At 33.5% G+C, this 21,649-nt stretch overlaps 3 protein-coding genes across 4 annotated transcripts in view; 2 read left to right on the top strand and 1 right to left on the bottom strand.

Annotated features, from left to right (window-relative positions):
- Positions 1 to 2,844, top strand: part of LOC108753987 (E3 ubiquitin-protein ligase Hakai-like) — a 4,009-nt gene extending 1,165 nt beyond the window's left edge. Inside the window, exons 3-5 of one of the 2 annotated variants that reach the window (XM_018495981.1) lie at positions 135 to 446; positions 997 to 1,185; positions 1,874 to 2,844. In XM_018495981.1, the coding sequence (XP_018351483.1) occupies positions 135 to 446; positions 997 to 1,185; positions 1,874 to 2,626 (1,254 nt within the window). In that variant the 3' untranslated portion in view covers positions 2,627 to 2,844. The remainder of the gene's footprint in view (positions 1 to 134; positions 447 to 996; positions 1,186 to 1,873) is intronic. The other variant, XM_018495982.1, reaches the window with a different exon arrangement.
- A 2,847-nt stretch (positions 2,845 to 5,691) lies between these two features.
- LOC108753993 (transmembrane protein 115) lies at positions 5,692 to 8,014 on the bottom strand. Its single transcript, XM_018495988.1, has 4 exons — positions 7,490 to 8,014; positions 6,426 to 6,681; positions 6,161 to 6,337; positions 5,692 to 6,050 (listed from the first exon to the last, which is right to left on the bottom strand). The coding sequence occupies exons 1-4, from the start codon at positions 7,938 to 7,940 to the stop codon at positions 5,837 to 5,839; spliced, it is 1,098 nt and encodes a 365-aa protein (XP_018351490.1). The 5' UTR covers positions 7,941 to 8,014; the 3' UTR covers positions 5,692 to 5,836.
- Positions 8,015 to 8,147: 133 nt separating this feature from the next.
- LOC108754042 lies at positions 8,148 to 15,915 on the top strand. The gene is made up of 7 exons (XM_018496073.1): positions 8,148 to 8,284; positions 11,234 to 11,492; positions 12,324 to 13,058; positions 13,811 to 14,194; positions 14,725 to 14,899; positions 15,163 to 15,271; positions 15,612 to 15,915. Exons 2-7 carry the CDS (start codon positions 11,467 to 11,469, stop codon positions 15,686 to 15,688), a joined length of 1,506 nt encoding a protein of 501 aa, XP_018351575.1. The 5' UTR covers positions 8,148 to 8,284; positions 11,234 to 11,466; the 3' UTR covers positions 15,689 to 15,915.
- Positions 15,916 to 21,649: the final 5,734 nt, after the last annotated feature.

Genomic DNA, 21,649 nt, shown 5'->3' with positions numbered 1-21,649 from the left:
ATACTATATATAAAGCAGATTTTTAGATATATTAATCTGAACTGTAATTCAATGTTAAATAATGTTATTTTAATAATTTTAATTTAATATAAATTTAAATTTAATAAAATATTTATGCATCGAATTGCTTACAGGTTATAGAAAGCGATGAAGAAGAGACTCCGCAACAAGCAGAGGATACTTCTGCAGAAACTGCTGGTGGGGAGCAGAATGAACATGAAACTCCCGTGACTCAGCAACCTTCTCTTGAGCAACAGTTCGACTTGGAGGCTGATATATCACAGCTAGAAGCACCGACTTTCACGACCATCAACCGTGGACCACCTGAACCGATGCTACGTTTGAGATGGGACCATCGGGTGAATCTTATAGGAGAGAAAGTACTGAATCCTATGATACATTGCTGTGACAAATGTTTGAAGCCTATTCTCATCTATGGTCGTATGGTACGTTTTGCTATTAGAATGGATCAAGAAATTCATATTTCTTGCATCAAATCTTATTGAGTTTGATGCATGTGTCACCCCTTATATTCCTTCACTCACAATCTTCAAAGCGAAACATATAAGCTGAAAGTTTTCTTTTTTAATTGGCCTTTGATTCCATGAGTGGAGTTAAATTGGCCAGTAACAAAATGTCAACTTATTTTTAAGTATTGCATACACTTAGTTAAACTTGTCTTTTTAATCAGAGGGATATGTAATCAATGTAGCAAATAGTGCTCCTTAACTTAAATCTTAATTGAGGTTCTAACTCATAGATAGAGTATAGCTTAAATGCAGGAAAAATGTTGTGTATGTGTTAGGCACAGATGAGAACCTGAATCCATGCTTGCTAGTTCATAGACCGAGCGTCGAGTCACCCGACGCTTCATAAGCTGAGATTCGCGATTAAACTCGAAATCCATCGATTATGAATCGATCATTCTCATGCGGACACATATTTCTAATTTTTGGCTTTAACTTTTGCTTCTAATGTATTTAATATATTTTTCAGATACCTTGTAAACATGTTTTCTGCCTATCTTGTGCCAAGAGAGAAGACAAAGTTTGCCCTCGTTGCATGGAGAAGGTATCTAGAGTGGAACAAACTGGCCTGGGTACTGTATTCATGTGTACACATGGTGGGACAAGATATGGAAATGCTGGTTGCAGAAGAACATACCTGAGCCAACGAGATCTACAGGTAAATGAAAATATTGATAAAATTAATTACATTATAAACGCACAGGAAAGTTTCGTATGATTAATAATTAATGATGTAGTAAAATTTAATCTTTTAAGTTAGTATTTATAATCATCTTTATTTCATGACTGTCTTAAGTAACATCTTAAGTCTTAACACTAGAAGTACTGAGTCATTATTGACTGTTTTTATTTTTTCAGATTAATATTATATTTTTTGTGTAAAAGATAGGATTCTAAATTTTTTATTTTTCAATAATTATATTCTTACATTAATGAAATATTTTTCATCTCTTTATTTTCATAGTAATTTATTTTGGTCTTTTTAATAAGTAAAAAAACATTAGTACTTCTATTACTTCTGTTAAGATGCTAATACAGTTCTACGGATGGCATTACAGTCTAATTTTGTATTTTAAAATTGTTTTGAGTATGATATTGAGATGCTGTAAATCGTTTTATTGAATGGAATCTTAAGATTATATAGGATCAAACCTAAGACAATCTGGAATATATTATAACATTCGACTATAAATATCATCCTATGATTGGTTTGTGAAATGATATTTTAAGACTACATTTAAGACACTTAAATATAAGACATGACTATCGACATGAATATCGACCTAAAAATATTACATCCAGATGCGATGACATAAATTTAACACTTTTTCTAATTCATTATATAGGCTCACATTAACCATCGGCATATTTCGGCGCCACCTCAACCAGTCCAAGGAATGCAGGTTGATCCTCCGCAATATGTACACACTAAACCAGAGATGGAGTCACAGCTAACGAAGGTATCTTCCGTACAGATGCAAAACACGCGGCTTAAATCTGTGCAGTCTCACATGGTTCAACCAATCATGGGTAACGATCCTCGTGTGAACTCACTGGTGAATCAACAACCAACGTTAGAACAACATCGACAACATAGGCAGCAACAACAACAGCAGCAGCAGCAGCAAGCGATGATGTCGATGCAGAATTATGCGCAAAGTACTGCACCGCCACCACCGCCTCCAAATAATGCTCCTATGCGAACCAATCTCATCACAGTACCGATCCAGGATACAACGTCTCTAGCTACGCACGATCTTCACACACAACAGAGTCATCATTATTATCCGGCGCCACCACCACCGCCTCCGCCGCCACCACCGACAGTCAATTACGGTGGTTATAATGTGCCACCGCCGGTGTCGCAGCCGACACAACAATACTATTCACAGCCGCAGCATCCCACTCAGGTGTCCTATGTGCCGCCGCCACCACCACCGCAGCAACAACAGTATGTATCGTCAGCACCGACTTCCATACGACCATCCCCTACTGGTTATATACAGGAACCTCAATACGGTCCACCACCGTCTCAGCAACAACCACCGCCACCACCACAGTCACAATGGTCGCAACATCAACAGCAGTTTTATAGATAAGACGAGTGTTGTAATTTAGTGATAGAGTAGTCGACGTGAAAAATGTGAGTTTGAGCCTATCTTTATATATATTTCTAAGTGGAGAAACATTTTCTTAATTTAAATAAGAAATAAATTGTAAAAATATATCCAAGATTATTCGGTCTGAATCTAATGTTCCTATATTTCTCTAAAGGAATCTGATAACCCCAATAAAATGAAAAAAGAAAAATGTTATATTGATTGTCATAAATAGCTTATTGGGGCTTTATTTATTAAATCCTCTGTGAAGAAAAATTTGAGAACATTACATAAATGTATATAATTTCCCAATATAATATACAATGATCTACATAACGGTGAATATTGAATTATAGAAATGACATCCTATCTATTATTGCGCGGGTATGTATATATGTGTATATGTACACAAGCAGTATCATTTTTTATATTTCAATATTTATATATAGGCTCACATTAACCAGTTATTGGTTATTGTGTGAACGAGTCTACATTATAAAAATGTATATCGAATTAAAATTTCTTATCATATAGAGCGTATATTGTATAAGCGTTTAAATTTGAAGTTATGATTATTATGGATTCTTTATTATTTAAAAAGTACAAAATTTCAAGAATCCACAATTTTTCAGAATCCAATCTATATTGTATGTACACATAAATGATGTAGCTGCATCAGATGCTTATATGATATCTGTTCTATATTATTTTTTATATATTATACAATTGTCAATATGTTTTATACATAATAAGCGACATTGTTTTAATTTTACAATAAAATTGATTTAGTTATTATATATGTTCGTTGAGATTTCTCGATATTTTGCTGATAAAACTAGAAGCATCAATATTTATTATATTCTATTGAAGCATTATGGCGTTCCATCATAAAGATGAATGTTGAAAAACATCTATTATTTTAAGAAAGTTATCAAAAGAAGATTTATATATAATATTTATATTTACATTTATATATAATATACTTGTATATATTTGGTACAAGACATTATAATAATGAGATTATATCCCTTGATAAAAGATTTATGAATTTTTAATTATTCTAGTATTTGGAATATATTTACAGATTATTAAGGATTTCCTGAATCTCCTACTCTGACTTTTTTCCTTTTGACCATGTTGATTTTAAAATGTATTGGTAATGAAGTAAATACAGATATTTTGTCGGTAGAATTTAATATTGTACAGATTGTAACGATTGTAACTTATGTACAAAATTGATATACATATATATATATATAATATATATGTATGTGTATGTGTGTGTATATAACATGTACATATGCATGTAATAATTACATTAGATTCTTAAAACAAGCTTCTTCAACGAATACATCATTCACACTCAACGAATTTTGGCCTTCCATTTTTCAGACATAGTGTAATAAATATCATTTGACTAAATACTCAATAAAAGTACTTAAAAGATTTCTCAATATCATTGCATTAAATAGATGACCAAAATTGCTCAGAACACAATTACATACTTCCAAAATTTTATTCTCACCATACATAAAAATAGCTCTTGATATCATTCCATTATATGTATAATGATTATACATAGCGATATCGCTATATACAATCATTTCCCCTTTTTAATATCTTGTTCCCTTTACGTTTTACATCAATCTTTATTATATTTACAAATTCGTCTGTGTTATCATGAAATTTTATATACAAGATATATATACCTCACATTATAATAATTATTATTAAAACTATCTTCCATTTCCACGCAATACCGTTTATGTATATACGAATGTATATAATAAATGAACGAAAAACATTAATATATTTTACAGCATTAAATACGCATTTACAAAAAATTAACGATCTGTACAAAATAAAGTTATGCAATCTAAATTGGAATTTTTATATATCTTTATGTATAAAATCATTTAGAAATTAAAAACCAAATAAAACTAATAATAGTAAATTAATGTTATATTCTATGTTGATTATAATGATTTAGAACAATTTGTTGAAAAAATATATATTTATGTTTTACTTGAAATGTAAATGTGCAGAACTTTTTCTGCATGACTTCATAACTAGCTGATTTCAATATATGTATATATGTATAAGTTAACATCGAGATTCCATCTCTTTCGCATTTTTAATTAGTACAAAATTTATTTTTAAATAAAATGAAATCTGTTCACTTTCTTCAATGTTTTCTTAACAGAATTATGTCGCTATGTATACTGCACTGAAAGCATCTTTACCTGTTACTATTAAATTATATTATTGGAACAGTGCGCTTTAATCATATGGCACTATAAACTTGTCATCTTTTTATGGAAATATTAAAATTTTCATGTCATTGATTTTTATACAATCTAGTATAACAAAGAATTGTTTCATTTCTTGGAAAATAGTATCATAAGATACAAATATTGATTTTATTTCTCTCAAAGTTGTTAAAAAAATCTTCTGAACTTATACTTTTTTTAAATTGGCATTAATATGGCATAATAATCAATAAGGAGTGACATCCCATTAATTTGTTGCGATATTTTATAGCAAAAATTATTTTTTAATTATTAGTAGAGACAAATAAATATTAATAAAATTATAAAAATAAAATCACAGAAATACGACATATTTTTACTTATCACATAATTTGATTTCTCATTTGATAAATGGCAGTATTATATATATTAATTTCTTTTTAATCAGGAAATGTTTTCATAATTAATTTATTGTAAAAATCAACTCTTTCTGCTATAGGAATAATGAAAGATTGAAACTTGCAACTTACATTGCATAAGAATGGTAATTACTAGCAAATTTGTAATGGCATTAAAGTCTTAGAGATTTTCAGGTTTCGAAGATTATGTAAGCTATTCAATGTAAAAATTTTCTATAATATTCCATTATATTTAAACGTATGAATATTATAAGAATAAATAAGAATTGCTGTGTATAATACATATGAATTTAATCATATTATTAATTTTCATGAAATTTAAATGTATTCACACTATAAAAAGAATGATAAATTTTAGTTTTATTTACATTATAGTGATATTGTAGTGATAACAAATTGTATTTATAGATACGCGATTTGCATATCTAAAAAAAAAGGATTTGCACTCATTATTGAATATAGCCTGCGCCTTACATTCATGATTACTCTTAGAAGCTTTTCAGTGTAATTTAAATCTATTGAAATCAGTCAGTTTCGTATAATCACGTACTGCTACTGGAAGGATGATGTTGATTATGTATATTGACACTGACTTGTGGAATGAGTGGAGATGCGAGTGGTTTAGGTGTAGTGGATTCAGGAATCGGTATAGAAACCGCGGGAGGCACTGGGGAGTGTTTCTTAGTCCTGTCCGGTTGCCAAGGTTTCGCATGATCTCTGCTTAATCTTTCGCTTAACGCTTTCAACGCTATTTGCCTGCAAAATAGATATCGATCGGAAAGATGAGAATACCATGTAATGACAAAATATTTACTCATTTGAAAATTGAGTTTCAGCATTTGTATTTTTATCTCGTAACTACTCACCGGCGTCGCTCGCTGTCATGAGGATCAATTCCAGGAAGATTAATAACTAAGCCAGGTGGTGTATTGGACATATCAAATCTTCTAACTACTTTTCGGCACAGTCCAATACGCACAAAAAACCCATGTATGGTGTTACTCACTACTGCTATCGGTGGTTGTAAAACATTTGGAAAGAAACTGCAAAGAGAGTTCCAAGACAATCGTCGGACTCAATCTTTTCATTAATCCTAGAAACTAATCAAAATTACAGAAAAAAAAATCTCACCTTGCAAATGTAAAATTGTCTGCCATATCACCTCGGGTACCATTATTGTGTTTTTGATAAAACCTCAGATATATCCAAGATATTAATAATCCACTGAGAAACATGGTGGGATGAGTACCTTCTAGTAACCCAACGAGCCACAATATCAATCCCACAATCCATACCATTAAGGGTATATTTCTATTTGTGATTTTTCCAATGGGTGTCTTGATTAAGATATGATCTGGCATTATTTGCTTCACTGCTACCGCAACTCCTGTAAAATAAAGTAATTATTTCTATTTAAAACTGTATCAAAGTATATTTCTACTTGAAATTCCTTTAAGAAAAATATTTTTAAATATTTTTAAAAAGAGCATACTCAATTCAGGGACATTTTGTATTTATTAGTAATAAAAACTACTCCAAAATAAAATTTTATCTATAACACTATAAATTTATCTTTAGAAAAAATAAGGATCTATTTTTAATATATATTTTATCTTACAACTTTTCCTTGAATAAGATTTGTTATAATTATTTCATTTGTATTTCTTGTATTAAAATATGATACTTTTTCAGTGTTATGATATTATTAATGGCTTTTCGATCTATAAAAATTAATCAACAAAAGCTCTGTGATTATACAGTCTTAAGTATCTATAATATCTTCAATGTACTGTATTAAAACTTTCTATCTTGCTTTCACCAAATTCTAAATATACATCTATTTCATTTTAAGCATACATAAATATATATCTATTTAGAACAAACACTGTACAACACAGTGAATTATTTCATTCTTGTTTAACATTGGCAAACAACAAGAATGAATGATTCACTGTATTAAATTGTTTCTTTGCTGGAAAACGCATCCAGTAACTTAAAGTAAAGGTGACTAATAAAATATTTACAAAATGTTGTAAAAATACGTATAGTTTTCAGTAAAACTATGTTCTAATTTATTTTTCGTTAGATGTGAAACATTTACGTCAATTTATGTGTTTTATACTTCTAGCCAATGAACAAAGCAATAAACTAAATCAATCAGAATGTTCGTCTAATCAACTGCAAAAGGAAAATACCTGCGATGTAGCCGGTTAAACCGTGTATGTGTATACTGAAGAGCATGTCCGGATTGTTGGTGCACATGTAGAGAAACAGATAGAAGAGCGCTGAAAGCACTGCGACCCCGAAGTTGACGATGGCGAAGAACGTCATCATCTCGAAGGCGCCCCATAGAGGCTCGATCAACTTGCCACATAAACCGACGGTCACGACGTCCACGCACACCTCCCAGAAGTGTATTTCGAGGAAGCAAAAGGTGAAGGCCGTCCAGAACCAGAAGACCGGCGGCAGCAGGTAACCTGGCGTCACGCTCAGGATGCGTATCGCCTCCTCGGAGAAGGACAGGCAATACGAAAACAGCACCACCACGCAGATGGACTTGACGCTGGTGCTGGTATTACCGAGCAGGGCCGCAGCCTGTTGCCTTAAGTAGGGAATATTCCTACCCAGGCCCTTTATCGCCGCCATCACCGCGAGCAAACCTAACCTCTCTATCCTCGCGTTTCCCCCCTCGGAGAGAGGAAAAGCTGCTTACTCGACCTGCTGCCTGCTGCCACTCCACCGTTCGCCATCTGACGTTGGCAGTTGGCTGCGCGCGATATCGATCATTCGAGATCCATTACTATCGAAATCGAGCGTGAAAGAGAGACAAGGAGAGAGAGAGAGAAACACACGAGTCGAAAGTCTCAACAAAAATTGTAATTCTAGCGGTCGCTATGATTTATGTTTTATTTTTCGTGCAGAAAAACAAGGTCATTGATACTTAATCACCTAAAATTCGAGATCTACGCGAAAGACATCGAATAAAGTCGGTAAGTTTTCTGATTATTGCGCAATTTTGAGCGCTGATGATTATGCAAATTTTGAGCGCTGATTTTGCGCTATCAACTTAATTTAATTAAATATGTCTTTAGAATTATTATTATAAAAGAATGAATATTATGTGTGTATTTTGACGCAAACATATTGCACACATCAAATATTTTTTATCAAAAATTATATGATATATATAAATAATATTATAAAAGATAAACTTTATGTATGCATGTATGAATGTGTGTGTGTAACCTTAAATACTTATAACCTCCCTCTGCAGTTTGGATCTTTTTTGTCCAACTTTATAAAGCATATCTAGAAATTAACTTGATTGCAATACAATATGATTTGCAATGTTACTACATATTGCTGAAATATTGCAATAATCTGTGCTGTATAGAGTCCAAGATTTTTACCATTCTAGGTCTTTAACAAATGTAGAAAACTTTTTTAACAATTCTATTATATTACCAAACAGGTTTTTAATAATTAGATAGATTTGAGAAAAAAGAACAATATTCTCTCCTTTATTTCGAGGAAATTTCAGAGAGAGTGAAATTTTTCTTGTGCCAAAAAAGCCTTGATTACAGATGGAGAGTTCATTTTAAATAAGAATAACTTTATTCATAATTAATTAATATATATATATTTTATATATAATTATATTATATATAAAATATATATTAATTAATTACAAACAGAATATATAATATAAAATTGTATCTATTAATTTTATATGTATATTCACGTTTATGTATAATAAAATTACAAATAATGATGCTATAATATATTCTGTTACTGCAATTGCAAATATGATACTTGATTTGAAATACGTCATGTTCGTTTACTGATAATTGCTAATTAATTTATCATCAATTGCGATGAATATTTATTTGACCACATTTCACATATATTGTCATTGTCAGATGATTTGATGATGAAAGAATGGTTTTCTGATTTCGGCAGATATATTCTGCTCCTGCATGCACTGTTAATAAATACAATGAATGCAAATAAAAAATTGTATTATTTGACTCACAAAAAGTATAGTCGAGAGAAATTTACCTTTTAAGATCAGAAATACGCGAAACTCTTATTTAGGCCTTCATTGTATAACGTTCTAATTAACGTTTATGTTTTACAAATAAGACTTTTATAAAAATTTTTTCTGTATGATTACTTTTTGCACTCACTGTATGCCCTAATCATATTCTATTTCTATTATATATTATTTTTTGCTGCAAAATAGATTCAAGAAGTAACATTCATATAATTTGATAATTATACTATTATATCGCTGTCTGATTTAATTTTTGAGAATATATGTGACCGCTCGTAGGTAAATGTCGGAGGCTGTTCTACATCCGTAGAGTGGCGACTCACGGCGGGGTGTTTCTTTCGCAAAAAATATTACGCTCATTATTTTTTCGCCTCGTTAACCATGGATTCGTCGATTTTCTCCCATAAGTTACCGCCATCTCGAACTGCGTTCCCGCGCAAATGACAGTTTGAATTCGCGAATTATAGGTGGATTCCATTTCACGCATGATGCACATAATGTATCATTTAAAACTTATTTTATAATATGCTCTTTGTTTCTTGTTTTTGCCTTTTACCTCATCTTTGCGATCGTTCTATTAACAATTGTATTTCTTGCCACGTATTTCTTGTTTCTTCTGAAGTTCATTAAATTTTATTCCGAACGACAGAACATGAAAAACGGAATGAGAGGCAAAAAAACAAGGTATAAAAGATAAGAAACAGAAAAAAAACACATTGAGACTTTATTCTTTTTTATAATCAGGGAATGAAAGTAACATGTTACTTGCAATACTTTTTTTTACTGGTAACAAAGTTATCTCTTTTTTTTTTAGAACTATATAGTTACCGTAGTTACATTTTTTTGATAATGGATTTTACAATTACATTTATCGTTATATCATAAAATATTTTTTATATTTTGAACATATTTATCACATAATTTTTTATACTTATATTTAATTTATCTTCAATCTTTAGTCCTCTGCTTAAAAAGTCCAATAGAATTAGATAGGAAAAAACTATCTGATTAAATTGTATTAATTTTTGATTCGTAAATTTCAAATTATTTATCTAAAATATTTGATATTTCTGATTTATCATATCATGTAGCTTAGATATAATTTCTAATCAATTTCTATCTAGTTGATCATCCGCATCCACATTGCATTCATATCAGATCCGCAATATATTAATTAATTTTATATACTAGATTATTTGTGCCTCATCACTTTGATCGAATAATCGAGTATGAAAATACAAGTTATAATTCAACGTAATTTAGATGAAACATTTCATAATTTATATACATACGTAGAATTTAAATTATGAGATAGGGAAAGAAGAATCTCTATTATTCAGAACAAGAATATAAATAGGAATTACTCGCAATGTTCAAGTTTCATCTTAATTGCAGTAATTGTTAACATCCAAGTTCAGAAAACTCAGTTGATTGCACAAGTTAAATTAAAATCTCTTAAAAATATAAGAAGTATATATTATTCAAATCCATAATTTAAAATTAAAAAGAAATATATTAACTATTTTATTTATAAATATATTATTTATTTTTAAATTTTTATCCAAAGTTTTTAACCATTATAATTTTATTTTTTAATTTATTATTGTAATTTGAGGCTGATGAAAATTTAGTACAGTCGGAATGTTGTTGCCCAAGCATTATATATAAATCATGTATAACTAGTTTAAATCTTTCCAAAACGATTTGATAAACTATAATAGTTTAATTTTAGGTCTGTTTCAATTGCTCGGTTTGACCTTCTTAACCTGTTTATAAAACTATTCTTTTAACAAAATAATCTATGGAAAGTAAAACAAAATGACTTTTTATGCGTAGGCCGTTTAATTATCAACCATTTACGAGGCAAAAGCTATGTCGATTTTAGATCTGTCCATCTACAGAGTCACTTCCAGCTGTCGAGAACAATAAAGTGAACAATTCTGCAAGGTAATTGACAAGAGTTATCCGGTATCTCTCGGAAATCGGAGCAGATCAATTGTAAGCGTATCAAGAAAATTTGGAGTAAATTGAAGTGACGATTCCTGTGGAGGACAGCGGCGACGAAAATAATCACAGAATGACGCATTAATCGTAAAACACCAGGATTTCACCAGAGGAATGAGCAGTCCTCGAAATCAATTGAGGTAAAATGTTAAGTGTGTAATCTTAATTATCTCAGAATATTTAATATGTTTTTAAATCGACTGAATATATGTTTCATTAATTCGAAATATTCGTGATGATTGAATTATGATTATAAATTGTGAGACATTCTATAGCATTGAACATAGTTTTTAACAAGGACGAGTACAGTCTTATAAGCAGCTCTATAAAGCAGCTTCACATTTTGTATTTTACTTTTTTTGGAAAAGGCGGTAATAAATGCCAAAGAAGAACTAAATAAAAAAATTAAAATTGTTATAAAAATATATATCATTTTTCAATAAAACTGTTTTTCAATTTATTTTTTATTAGATATATAACGTTTACATCGCTTTGTGGGGATGCCTTATATTTATATTATGGCTGCAAATTTGTGTTAAACATTTAGATAATAAAAAAAGCGAAATTAATTTAAAGGACAATCATTGAAATTATTAATTAATTGAAATTATTAATTAGAAATACATATTTTTTAATAAAACTATAAAAAAAATTTTTTTGTTACACATGGAACGTTTACGTCAAATTGTAGGCCGAGGCTATATTTTTATTTCTTAGATAAAACTCTAATTTGCATTAAGTACGATATAGAAAAAAGAATAAAAAGTCCATAGAACGTGTTCAAAGATGTTCTCGTTATCGTTTTATTTTTCATGTATCAACTCTTTCGATGCTGTTTCATTTATACATCGCGTTGCGAGAATAATTTTAATCGATCGCGTGTGATTGTCATTCACACCTGTGCATAGTATCTATATACGTAACTGCTTGCATCACAATCGTGGTGAGCGGCCAAATGAGATAGAATTGAGGATTGTGAGCACAGATATTTCTAGTACCACGGGCGAGGAAAGAACGAGGGTGATTGTATCCGCCTGCGAGTCTTCTTCCTCTTGCCACGAGTCTAGAACCGTCGCCGTTGATACCTCGGATATCGCGTCTTCGTCGAGACGGAAGTGCTTGTGCCCGTCGCGGCCATTAACAACAAATCGTTGCGCGCCGTTTCGCAGACGGGTCTCCTTCAGTGACACCACTGTCATTGGGACCGACGACGATGACGATCGTTGTCGCCGCACGATGCAGGATGACGATCTAATGACGAGCACATGTCGCAACAACGGCAGAGAAATCGAGAGCAAGGCGGAGCGAGAGACGTTTTACGACATTTGGAAGGCGGATGACTCGTTAACCGGCAGGAGCGACGACGGATACTCGGAAAGTACACCGAGAATCGACAATCGCGCCGAGACTCGCTGTAGAGTATCGGGTTGCACTTTCAACAACAACAAAAGCCAGCGTTCGCAGTCAGAAAATATCAACGAGCAGACAGTCGAGAGGGATGAACACACGCGGGGAGAATGGACCGGTAACGGTGACGTCTGTCCGACGGATCGCATTGCCGGGAATAAAGCAAGAAACGACGAAGATGATACTACGTGGAACGAGAATCTATCAAACTCCAACCACAAGAACGTAGACTCGATCGACCGTAATGAGTATCGCATGCGAGGAGGCTGCGGCGGATGCTGCTGCGGAACACGCGAAAAGTGGGTGAAATATCATTGTTACACTAAGACGTCGACATTTCGATGTTTGTTGTCTATAACCTCTCTGCAAACTATTTGCGAGGCTAATACCGTCAGTAAAAAAAGAATCATGATCAATCAATAGATTGAACTTGCACATTTATGTAGTATTTGTAAAAGAATTTACAACACACACACACACACACACACACACACACACACACACACACACACACAAACACACACACATATTTTAATCCTCCGGATGCCAAAATCTGTAACAAAATTACTGATACCAGGTCTGTAAGACCTATTTAATTTATATTAATTAAAAAGCATTAATGAACTCTTTGAGGATGAGAGCTTTTTAACAAAGAAATGTAAAAAGAAATCTTACTTTCTAAAGATTTCTGGAATTAAGATTGATTCGATTCTGGACTCAGAATTCTAAAATCCGAATTTAAATGATCTAATAATTGTAAAATGATGAACTATGAAACATAATGAATACTTAGTATATTTTAATAAGAATAATTCAAATAAAAAATACAACATAAAGAAAATTAAATTGTTTAACATTTTTGATAAAAAAATTTATAATTAAGTGGATTCAATAGACCTATATATCATCAGCTCTGAAGGATTAATGACCATATTGAAAATATTCAAGCAAAGTACACGTGCATTGAACATTATTATAAAGATTTTTCTTAAGTCTTAATTAAAAAAAACCGAGATACTGATTGATAATATAACATTTCCACGCGGTGTAGCGTCTGGAGGAGTTCACAGGATTACGGTTGCTGTTGCGGAAGACTCGTACCGGCGCCGAATGAATTATGCGCACCTAGTCCGGATAGAGTCAAGACAGTGTGTGTTATGTCGTCGCGTTCCTGTTGTTGTCCCCGAGTCTGCAGGAAGTCGGCCAGGTGCGAGCCATCTCCGTGCACAACGAGTATCCGAAGTTGCGGCGGTGGTAGATGTTGCGGCGGCTGCGGGAAACCCGGTCAGATTTGCACATCGTCGCCGAGGATCTGCAACTCGCCGGCTCATTCCTCGCGCGGGAGATCGCCTTGCGCTCCGCGTTGTCCACCGCAGCCCTGTTGCTCAATCAGTGGTTGCACAGGCTTCTACAGTGGACCCATCAACTGTAGAAGGTATCTACACGTTGTACTCTTTAAATTTTTTATAATAGAATCTCACTCTGAAGAGTGAAAATTAAGCCAGTCTTGAAAAGAGTGGCTTCATCCTATAGAACGTTTCAGAATATTCTCTTTCAATCATTTCTCCCAACTAATTTGGAATTAAATTTTTTTTTACTCTGTAGTATTTTTATGTCGTAACTTAAGTTATACTTTATTAGATGATGATAAAAATTGAAGGAAAAAACAGAAAAGAGTTTAAGCGTTTTGTATTTATAAGAATTTGTTTCCATGCACTGATTATGCTATAAGAATTTGTGACTTGATCATTATGAATATGTGAGCTATTAATACCTTTGTATCTACATTGCTGAGGAGGATTCCAAAGAGAGTTGAAACGTTCAAATAAAGAAGACATCATTCCAACTACAGAGTATTAAATTATTTCACAATAATTTGCCATTTTATCTGTCCTGACTTTCATTAGCCTACTTTTATTTATATGTATATTAGAGCTATAAGAATGATTTTGATCTATGCCGCAGGTCGTGCAGCCCAAGATGTCTGTCCATAGGTAACGGATGCTGCAACGTCAATGACGGAGCGAAATACGGCACCGATGGAGTCGGCTGCTGCCGGCTGAGATTGCCATGTGAATGCCTTGGTGGCGGCCTTGACTGTCGGCGATGCGGAAGAAAGGTCTACCAGGCTGAGATGCAGGTAAGTACAATATTGTTAAAGAGGCAGCACCCAAATCGAGATCGTATTATTTACGGCAGTTATATCGTTCCAAAAAATATTTGAATCAACATACACATATCTAAATATCATCCATCTAATAGATATAAGAATAATAAAAGAAATATGTAATTCTCTATTGTGACAATCAGCAATCAATTGCGATATACAGTAGAAAACAGAAAATGATTTTGAGGGGAGTAGATATTATAAATTTTTACGTGTAATTTTTATTGCTTTCCAAGATCGCCTCCGGAGTACCGTACCACAATATTTGCTTCAGTTGCTTTTGTTGCCGAAAGCCGCTGGAACCGTTGACTTATCAGGAGAACTGCGGCGAGATCTATTGCAAACGTTGGTATTATCAAATTATAGAAAAGAGAGAGACTTTTAGGAAAGATGAATACCTTTCCTTGAGCCTTTTATGTTTCATGTTTTCTACCCTTTCTCAGGTAGAACATGGAGTCATAATTAAGTATACATAATGATAACACAGGACGTCATTATGACGTCATTTGATGATGACTTAAAAATTGACTTATAAGTGACGAATGAGGTCATGATGATGTCCTCATGGTATTATTATGACTTCTATGTTCTACTTGAGTTCCGCTTGAGTCTCTTCGATTGGATAATATTATCCGGCTGGTTAAAATTGTCCACGTTAACTGAGTTTCTTCCATAAATCGCACAGAATGTTACGTTCGTAATTTCGGACCGCAAGGATATGGTTACGGCATGGGAGCCGGTGTACTGCAGACACCCTTGTGATCCCGTCGACTGCTTAGTAGTTCGGTGGTACACATGCGAAAGCATTCAAGTATAGTTACGACGTTTCTTTATGCGTTCTTCTATTTCTTTACGACAGTTATAAAGTCATGCGTGAGGGGGCTCAATGCACATCAAGACATTTGTTTTTGTGTGGCGCCATAACATCCTGTACATTTTTCCGCACGCACACGCATATTTAGCGAACATTTTTACGCGAATAAATCCTGTGACGCTGAATACATTACAGTGACGTTATTATTCTTGATATTCAATCCGTTTATTCGGTAATAAGTCGCGAGAGGAAAGTAAAACCTAAACGTGCAGGAGGAAATAGAGTAGCGAGTTAAGAGAGAAACAAGAAGATCGGTGGAAGAAATTGCGGGAGGAAGAGTAAAACGGTTGCTCTTTATGCCAAGAAGAAAAGAGAATAATGTAGTCCGTTTATTGAGCTTCTCTGCCAGGGTGAATTGCGCGAAATGACTCGTCGGGGACTGATTACGGAGTAAACTAGATACATGTAAAAAGGAAGGGGTGAACGATGGGGATTCGAGATGGGAAAAGCGGGAAAAGATTCGCGATGCGGAAGGAGAGAGGCTGAACGAGCGAGGAGTTGCGTTTTGGAAGGAAAAGGACGACGAGAGATAAGCACGGAGGTACGTTCCGCGGGCTTGCAAAACAGAGAGAACGAGGCAGAGGAGACAGGAAGGAGGAGGAAAGAGTGAGTGGTTGGTTTATTGAGTCTCTCTCCGGCGCGGTGGATTTGTGCGCGGAGGAAGACGTAGGCGGAGGGGCGTTTATATAGCTTTCAGGCGCAGAAGCTTAATCTAATTTCAAATATAAATCTGTTCTCTCTCCTCTCTCTCTCTCTCTCTCTCTCTCTCTCTCGTCTCTGTCTTTGCCTCTCTCTCTTTCTCTCCTCACGCTCTTTTCCTTCCATCTCCACCGCGCAATGCCGGGCGCGCCCTTCCTCGCTATCCGCACAGAACGCGCCGCGCTTTACATTATACTTGCCCGGCTACGAATAATGTTTTTCGCTTTTCCCATTAACGTTACGGGACACAAGAACTTACGCAAACGCACCGTCCAACCGGCGAGCACCGCTTTGTCGCGCTACGTTTTCGATATAGGTACAATTATGGAAGCAATAATACGTTAAGTCTGAAGAAAAATCGTGTCTCTCCTTCCTCTTTGCGTATGGCTCGCGTCAGACGTAGGGAATGCGATCTTTTTACCAATATTTTCTGTAGACTCTACCAGAACTCGATTGTGTACGTCAAATATTGCCTTCTATAAAATTTATGAGAAGCACGTTTGACGTTCGACCCAAATTCGCTTGGATTTTGCATCGATCTTTTTCAGACGAGCTACGAATTTATTTATGAACTTCGTTCTAGGCAGAATAAAACCCGCGTCTTTTCGGGGAAAATTAATTTGCTCTTCTCACATCGCACTTTCGTGTGATTTATTAAATATCGTATAACGCTTTATTTGTGTAAGCATTATAAAGATTCATTTATGATATCATAAAGACCCAAAAATAAAAGATCATAATGATGTCAAAATGATTAAAAGTTACTTTTTGATCAGTCATGATTTATTTTAATGTCATTTTGATGTTTCCTGATAAAAATAAAAATCGGAATGAAAGTCGAATATAAGGAGAGAGTAACAGAAACTCTCCTCTTACATTCAACTTACACTTTAATTTTTATTTCCGTCAGGGTTATCGCAATAAGTTCTTTACAGGTTTTAAGATACTATATAGTAGCATCAAATCGACAATTTTATTTAATTTGGGGGGATATCGTTATTCAAATTTGATTGTGTTACAAGAAAATAATAATCGACGTGCATTCATACTTATATCTGAGATAAATTAATTTAAAATACATATAGATATTATTCCATCTGACTTTGATCGTAAATGGTGCTTCTCTTACCTAGTTATCGTGCTTAAACTCGTTGTGCTGCTTCCTTTTTGTGCAAGTAATTTTGATTTCCCAATCAGTTTCCTTTCGGAGAGACGAATCGCCAGGACTCGTCGACGATTACTCGGGACCAGCAAATATTTACACTACAAGCCAGAACAATTTCCGATTTTTTTCGCCGCGCGTCGCCGGGGAGTCTATGCCAATTTACCAATGTAAACCGGTGTATTTAAATTGGCCCCGGGCCACGGGCCGACGGGACCGGGAATTTAAAAACGCTGGCCGCAATTTTTTTCCGCCACCGCGACGACGGTGGCGATGCACCACCACCCGGTGCACCGAAATCGGCAAAATATCTCTTTCCGTTTGACGTCCGCCGATTCGGCCCGAGTCTTTTGTACGCCGCGTGGCGCGCTTATTTCGAACCGGTATGAAAATCAATTATTTCGTTAATTCGTGCGTTACATTGGCTGTCACGGGGCCATCACTGTGAGCGACAGCGGCCCAAGGCGCTATTTTTCAATTCCCGATGTCGCCCCCGCCTTTCACGAACCCGTATTTCCGTCCTGTTTTGTCGTTCCCGCTGGCCTTATCTTTATATATTCTCTCTCTCTCTCTCTCTCTCTCTCTCTCTCTCTCTCTCTCTCTCTCTCTCTCTCTTATTTCTCTTTCTCTCTCTCGATTTTGATCCATGTTTTGGAACTCTCTTCAAGTTCTCCAAGTTTCGAATTACTGTATTTTTACTTTAACTTACTAATATTTTTTTAATCAACTGTCTGAGGCGATTCAGGTAATTAAAATTCTACTTCAAAGAATTAAAAATGTGATTACTTTTTTTATTCAAAAACCATTCTTGTATAAAACACAACTATGAGAACTTCAAAATTGAGTTACACGTGAATTCATGCGTTTTAAAATTAGATAAATCGGTCGGTGTTACTGTAATTTAATTAAATTTCTGCCTCATTAATTTCACTTGCATCACTAATAAGCTTTGCAATAATATCAATAAGCATCTACGTGAAGAATAATCGATAAATTGCATTTCAATAATTTGTGGTATTGACCTTTGCTGAAGTAATTCTCAATCGATGCATCTTGTAGCTTAAAAAAATTGCGATTGCAATATCTATTAGGATTTTTTTTATAAATGAAGAGCGAATAACTTTTTTTTTAGCATTTTTATTCTTTTTATACGTATAATAAAATTACGTGAAATAATTCGAAATTTACCTGTATTGATGCAACAAATATTTTCAAAATAAAATAAGTTACATTTTGTAAAATTTAAACGTATTCGCGTAATCCTATGAAAATCACGTTTCCCCGAGCCAATTTTTTTACACGAAGGCCATTTAATATGTTTTTAGCATGTGTAATGCTCGCTCGTTTCATATGTAAAAGTTCCTTTAATTTGGTCGTTCCATATGTAAAAGTAACTTTAATTTATTGCAATGCGTCTGACTGCTCCTAATTAACGTACAGCGCGAATAAAACACGGTACAGTTGATGCGTGATATGAGTTCCAGTCTCTACGTCGCGAGTGAGTGTATAATTAATTACCAGCATTTGGACATGCGCGTAACAGCAGTGAAAATCGCAGCGGCAACGATTCGCGAAGTGTACCCGCTCCATACACATTGGTGGCGTATAACGTCCGAGATTAATATCGTCTCATTTGTCAAAGTACGACGCGCCGTCTTTCGGCGTCTCTCTGCAGAGTACCTTTTAGAGAAGGGCGTCGAACAAACGTCGGACCCCAAAACGGGCCCCGAACTACTGTCACAACATATCCACGGTAAACGGGGCATTCTTCGACGATGTGTTAAAAGCGGCACGTTATTAATAGCGTGTTATGAATTAGCCATTTTTGTGTGGAGCGGCAGGTAGAAGCCGCCGTGTATTCCCATGATATGTTTTCGATTGGCAGGGAAGTGGGCATGTTTCGGGCTTCATAAAATCGACACGACGCAAATATGCATGTAGCTTAGAGGAAGAAAGAAAAAAAGCAGATATAAATTTTTCACGGGAAGATACACTGCAATCGTCCGCATCGACGTCCGTATTGAATGGAGGCAATATGTCTTTATGTATCTTGCTGTGCCCCTTATCATTCCCTTACTTCAAAAGTGATACAACTTAAAAAAAATTGAGTTTTTCAGAAAAGGAAAGAAACTATTTTTTAACTTAACAGGAAATTATTGACTAATCAAAAATCATACTGGCAAAAAAGAATATACTTTTAGAAATATGATCAAATGTTATATTTTTACAATTTTACAACCCTTAAAAAATTACCCTTATCGAGTTGTGATGATCTTACAAATTATAACAAATTTGGAAGAGTTTATCTGTTTAAGTTAAAAATGATATAATTCGAAATATTACAACAGTTTGTATTTATCTTCATCCGCTAAAATGACTAAATTCAGAAAAAAAAAAACAATAATTTATTCTTCAAACTTCGATCACTAAAACTGTCTTATCTCTAAATGTTTTCTATGGAAGACTTTTCTTTTTATTTATAACATAACTCAAAATATCTCAATTTTATAGAAGATATTATGTCTTTAAAAATCTTAAAAATGACACAAGTGCTATTTGATGGACGGACTATGAAGTTAATTTATTTTTGATAATTGATAGAATTTTTTCCTTATTCTATTCAACTAATTCATTTATGATAATAATTTGAAAGTCATTTTTTGAATTGTATTGCTTTTGAAGTAAGAAAACGTTATTATTTAATGTAATATTAATTTATAATTATTTAATTCCTTTAAAAGATTCCTGATCATTTTGCATCAGTATGACCAGAACTTGTTGTCTGCATAAATGTAATGATGTATTGCTAGCATTTTACAGTTTCCCACTTGCCATCACTCCGCGATGTTTTTATCTGTTAAAAGATTCAGTTCAATGCTTTTTTAGCGCAGTTTATTATTAAATTCAATAAAAAGAAAATGCCAAAAGTATCGTGGGGCTCAAAATAAAAGAAATGTATATTATTTTTGAAGCTATCGTGCACAATAAAATAAAGCTAGAGCTAAACTATGCGAAATGGCAGATGCAGTCTGTTTGCGGTTAGAAAAGTGAATAACTCCGACCAGATTTCGTGGACTGTACGATGGAGGATGGCGATGATCTTATCCTGTGTGTCTAATTGTCTAATACGTGGACGCTACCGTAAAAAATCTCCTGGGTGCATTTAGAATACATTGCCATCCATTCGGGATAGTGCTGAAGGGGTAACGAATCTCATCTTCGAAATGACGCTTGTCGAATCGGCGGTATTTAAATTGAATTAATAATGAATTAGAGAGAATCACGCTTGTCTTGGTTACGTTAATTTATTTAAATATTTAACTCATTGATTTATACATATCGCTCTTTTATTTTCAAAGTGATTCAATTTAAAAAATAAATTCTCTTAAAAGGAGAAAAATTATTTTTCAACTTGACAGAAAATTATTGACTGATCAAATATTATCAGTAAAAAGATTATATTCTTAACATGTCATTTTTGTTGTTTTTATTTTGCAGTTCTTAAAAAAACCACTTTTTTTAGTTGTTTTTTAAATGAGGTTGTGACGATTTTTTATGAAGTTAAATTAGATTACTAATTCTAGATAACTAATTAAAGATTAGAATAATAATTCGAAAATTAGTTTTTTTAAGTAAGTTACTTTTAAAGTAAAAAACAATATAAGAGAAATGACAAAAGTATATCATTGTAATGTGTAGTGACAAAAATATATCATTACTATTTATAATAATAATTGTCATTTTATATAAAAATATGTTACATAAAATAAAGTTCTATAAAATAAAGTTTCGTAAAAGTTTTATTTATTGCTCTTTTTCAATAACAACTCTTCCGATGAAATAAAATTGACTGTTTATATTATCAAATATACTTATATCATCAAATTATAGAAGAAAAATTACATGTAAGACTATTGATGTTTAATTTAGCAACCGTGAATAGCAGATAAGATCGCAATAATCCTACGCGATTAATTAATCCACTAAG

This window comes from Trachymyrmex septentrionalis, unplaced genomic scaffold (assembly GCF_001594115.1).
Source record: "Trachymyrmex septentrionalis isolate Tsep2-gDNA-1 unplaced genomic scaffold, Tsep1.0 scaffold74, whole genome shotgun sequence".
Lineage (NCBI taxonomy): Eukaryota > Metazoa > Arthropoda > Insecta > Hymenoptera > Formicidae > Trachymyrmex > Trachymyrmex septentrionalis.
Note: the sequence above shows the minus strand (reverse complement) of the source record. Positions and strands in the feature narration are given on the sequence as shown.